A 4,597-nucleotide genomic window follows, 5' to 3' on the forward strand; every position below is an offset into this window, starting at 1 on the left:
TTGGAAGCATCTCAACCATCTGTGTCTACTCACACATACATCCGAAGTGGGTTTCCTGCTCCATTTCACTGGACCCGTCTGCTGCTGGGGCTTAGAAACTTTGGGGGGTAAGAGTGTCGGTATGCAATGCCTTGGGATGGACTCCCTAACAATCCCTTGAGAGTGAGGAGATTGAAGAAAAGAAGATTGAGTTGGGGGAAGGGCTGGCAGAGATAGGTGTGAGGGCTGGGAGGAGGGGAGCCAGGCCGAAAGCTCCCCATTCCGGTTGGGGAAAAGATTTTTCTGGGTTAGGATGGGTGGGGCAGCTGGCATCCAGGTGCTAGCTTGGAAGGGAGATTGGGGGTGGGGCTCGGAAAGCTTTTTCTCCCCTTATCAACCCTACCTCCACCCTACTTGAGCTCTCTCAGAACTTGGGCCCCCCCTTATGGGGCAGGCTGGGGCTGCTGTTCAGACTTTTTACGTAGCACAGGATTCAGCACTGGTTTTCTTTTATCCTCTTCCAGGAACTTATATATTAACCGGCCCCCACCACCAATTATTTAACAAAACCAACCCAAACCCCTCACACAACAACTCCAAACCACTACCAACCGAACAGCAGCCTCCCCCTCCTCACTCAGTCTCAATTTCCTCTTCCATCTGTACCACACAGAAGGTCCTGGACAGGAGTGGGCCATGATTCACAACTAACTTTGGAAATTTGAAAATCTCCTAAGAGATGATCTGACCTCCAGGGAGTTCTGTTGCCTTAGCCTACATGTGACAGTGGGGGTGGAGTGCCAGCCTCTTGGGGGAGAGGAGATCCAAGACCTCCATGCACCAGCTCCTCCCAAGCTGAGCACCCACCCTGATGAGCACAGGGTGGTGGCCGGGTCTGAAGCATAGGAACAGGGAAGGAGGCGAGGGGCCCCGGCGAAGACTCAGCCCCCTTGGGCATCGCCTGTAGCCCCACTTCCTTCCCATTCCAGCCCTCAGCGCGGGCCGTGATTTGGAAGTGGAGATCCCTTTCCCGCTTCCCAAAGGTGGCCAGTATAGGGGTTGAGAATCTCCGCCTTCAGTCTCTCCCTCTCACAAAGGGCTTTATTTTTATTTTTTTCCCTTTCCCCTCCTCATTCTCTTAATTGCAGATGTTCTAATTAAACCCTCAAATAGTTGTTATGCCGTTTTAAAAGGTACTTATTCAAGTGTCAACCAGGCTGGGCTGGGAGGAGGCAGCATAGGGCGGCGAATTAAAGGTAGATTGACTAATCACGGCGGCGATCATAATAATAAAATCAGAGGGAAAAAAAATCGCATTACGACTTTTCGTGGAAAGGAGGGAGCAGGCAACCAGCGGCCGCCAGCCCTGCGCCGCCGCCGACACAAAGAGTGCGGGCGATTCCGCGAGACTGATTTATGACGTTTTACAGCCCTATAAAAGCTGGAGCGACGAGGCAAGCGCTCCTACCACCGCTGGCAGATTTAGTCTAATAAATAAAACATAAACAGTTAACTTTATGTGTCACTTTTATTGTTATCAAGTAAAATATAGCCGAGCCCGGCAAGCTATGATTTTAAACTATAATTGTTATCAAGTACAACAAGGGGACTGGGCTCCCTCCCTGGGCTCACCCCTCCAGGCTTCCCCCCCCCCCCGCCCCCAACTCTGAGTTATGGAGGATCAGTTAATTAGAATTGGTGGCTTGAGGTGGCCACCCCTCGCGGGGTGGGGTGGTGGTGGGAAGAGGGAGATGCTGAAAGCAGCCCTTCCTGTGCCCTCACCTTCCTCCATGGCACTGCCACCCTCCCCTTCCCCCCACCATCAGGGCATTCTTGTGGGTGGGGGCTGGGGGCAAGGAGAGTGGAGAGGGCAGGAATGGGCTGAAGACCCCCAAGGCCAGCCCTGCCTCCCAAGCCTGGTGAGCTCAGCTTTTGGAAGGCAGCCTGGAGCTGGCCCTTGGGGATGCATGTTTACATGTAAACACACGTGTTACATGGAGACATTCCCTGGCCGGAAGCATGCTCTACCCACACAGGCCTCCCTCTTAGCCAGCTCTGTCCTCTGTGGAGATGGAGAAGGAATAGCCTTCAGGGTCTTGGCTGGGCTGTCACAGGATGCACACTCCTGGCAGAGAGCTCTTCCCCTTGTCCCAGCTCCTTAGGAGCCAGGCTTTTAAGGTGGCTATCAGAAAGCCGGATGCCCCGGACAGATTGAAGAGTAGAAACAGGAGCCAGCAGAAGACATCCTCTGCTCTGGGGCTGGAGCAGAGAGGGTCAGTGGGTAGTAGGGTAGGGCAAGACTTCTGAGGTCTGCTGTTGCCAACTTCTTCCTGTCTCTCTTCAGCGGGGTCTTTACCCCCAGACCTGCAGGCATGACGTCAGACTCATTTGCATCCCGCTGCTTCTACCTGCCCTGTCCTGCTGGGACCCTGCCTCACCCGGCCACCGAGGCCAGAGGGTTGGGTGAGTGTGTCTGGGGGAGGGGACTGGACTCTGGTGTCCTTGGATGGGGGTGAACCACAGGCTCTCCAGCCTCCTCGGCTCAGGCAGGGCCCCTCCCCATCCAATCTCCACTCCAGCCCTCATACAACTTCCTCTTCCTGTGAAAGAGGGGCGCTGCCCGATGACCTACACAGACTGAGGACAGACTGCCATGAATGAAGACCTCTGGAAAAGCTCAGAAGCCGAGGCCCGCGGGGCCCACCGAGGCCCGAGGGAAGACCCTGCGCGGGGGTTGAATCACGGCCTTTCCACAGTCCCCCGATGCCCAGGCTTCGGAGGGAAGATGGGGACTTCCCATCGCCTTCTGCAGGGGAGGGTTGTCAGTTTGGCGGGGTGTGCACTGGGGGCACCCCAGCCTCTGCCACCTAACCCCACATCACATACACCCCCAGCAGCAGCACCACCACCACCACACAAAAAAAATTGGATACATTTTGAATAAAGCGATTCGGTTCCTTATCCGGGGACTGGGTTGCTCCGTGTGATTGGCCGGCGGAGTCACATGGTGAAAGTAACTTTACAGGGTCGCTAGCTAGTAGGAGGGCTTTATGGAGCAGAAAAACGACAAAGCGAGAAAAATTATTTTCCACTCCAGAAATTAATGATCATGAGCTCGTATTTGATGGACTCTAACTACATCGATCCGAAATTTCCTCCATGCGAAGAATATTCGCAAAATAGCTACATCCCTGAACACAGTCCGGAATATTACGGCCGGACCAGGGAATCGGGATTCCAGCATCACCACCAGGAGCTGTACCCACCACCGCCTCCGCGCCCTAGCTACCCTGAGCGCCAGTATAGCTGCACCAGTCTCCAGGGGCCGGGCAATTCACGAGGCCACGGGCCGGCCCAGGCGGGCCACCACCACCCCGAGAAATCGCAGCCGCTCTGCGAGCCGGCGCCTCTCTCAGGCGCCTCCGCCTCCCCGTCCCCAGCCCCGCCAGCCTGCAGCCAGCCAGCCCCCGACCATCCCTCCAGCGCCGCCAGCAAGCAACCCATAGTCTACCCATGGATGAAAAAAATCCACGTTAGCACGGGTAGGCAACTTTGCTTTTTGCTCTCTCACTCCCTCCCCTCTTCCCCAGCGCTCCCCACCCTCCCCGGCCCCCTCCGGCCCCCGTCCTCCTTTCTCTCCTTCCCCCTCTCTCTCCAGGAGCGACTCTGGGTTAGCACAATTGAACTGGATTTACGAGCGAGAATGGGTAATTACATCCCCCATAAATTTTATGGCTTAGCTACTCTGGGCAGTCCGAGCCATGTGCTACGATCTGTTATGTATGTGTGAAAACTATGCTCGCTTTCTAAGGGCGCATAAATAATTCAGTGTCGTTACAATGAGGATTCCCCTCTTATTACACTACAAAGTCTCCAGCTTCCTTCAACTTCTTTATAACCCATTTAGCCTGATGACTTTATTTCCACCACCCCCTCCTCGGGCTCCTCAGAGCAGAGGCTGGGGTGAGGCTGGGGGGGCGGGGAACCGGCTGCCTCTGAACCCCACTATTTGCTTTTCCCCTCCCCATCCCCCCCAGTGAACCCCAATTATAACGGAGGGGAACCCAAGCGCTCGAGGACAGCCTACACCCGGCAGCAAGTCCTGGAATTAGAGAAAGAGTTTCATTACAACCGCTACCTGACCCGGAGGAGAAGGATCGAGATCGCCCACTCGCTGTGCCTCTCTGAGAGGCAGATCAAAATCTGGTTCCAAAACCGCCGCATGAAATGGAAGAAGGACCACCGACTCCCCAACACCAAAGTCAGGTCAGCGCCCCCGGCCGGCGCTGCGCCCAGCACCCTCTCGGCAGCCACCCCGGGCAGTTCTGAAGACCACTCCCAGAGCGCCACGCCGCCGGAGCAGCAACGGGCAGAGGACATTACCAGGTTATAAAACATAACTCACACCCCTGCCCCCACCCCCGTGCCCCCACCCTCCCCTCGCACACAAATTGACTCTTATTTATAGAATTTAATATATATATATATTTTGGTTCTTTTCTCTCTTCCTCCCCCCTTGCCCCTTGTCAATTCCAAACAGACAAAACAGATAAACAAACAAGCCCCCTGCCCTTCTCTGCCTTCCACTGTTAAGGACCCTTTTAAGCATGTGATGTTG

General features: G+C 55.1%; 1 protein-coding gene across 1 annotated transcript; it reads left to right on the forward strand.

Annotated features, from left to right (window-relative positions):
• Positions 1-1,870: 1,870 nt before the first annotated feature.
• On the forward strand, positions 1,871-4,372 carry HOXC4 (homeobox C4). Its single transcript, XM_077168004.1, has 2 exons — positions 1,871-3,521; positions 4,017-4,372. Exons 1-2 carry the CDS (start codon positions 3,083-3,085, stop codon positions 4,370-4,372), a joined length of 795 nt encoding a protein of 264 aa, XP_077024119.1. The 5' UTR covers positions 1,871-3,082.
• Positions 4,373-4,597: the final 225 nt, after the last annotated feature.

Source organism: Tamandua tetradactyla, chromosome 7 (assembly GCF_023851605.1).
Source record: "Tamandua tetradactyla isolate mTamTet1 chromosome 7, mTamTet1.pri, whole genome shotgun sequence".
NCBI classification, from domain to species: domain Eukaryota; kingdom Metazoa; phylum Chordata; class Mammalia; order Pilosa; family Myrmecophagidae; genus Tamandua; species Tamandua tetradactyla.

Coding starts and splice junctions, on each gene's coding strand:
- HOXC4 (XM_077168004.1), top strand. CDS start 3,083: ATGATCATGAGCTCGTATTTGATGGACTCTAACTACATCGATCCGAAA. Junction 3,522..4,016: donor AAAAATCCACGTTAGCACGG/GTAGGCAACTTT, acceptor CATCCCCCCCAG/TGAACCCCAATTATAACGGA.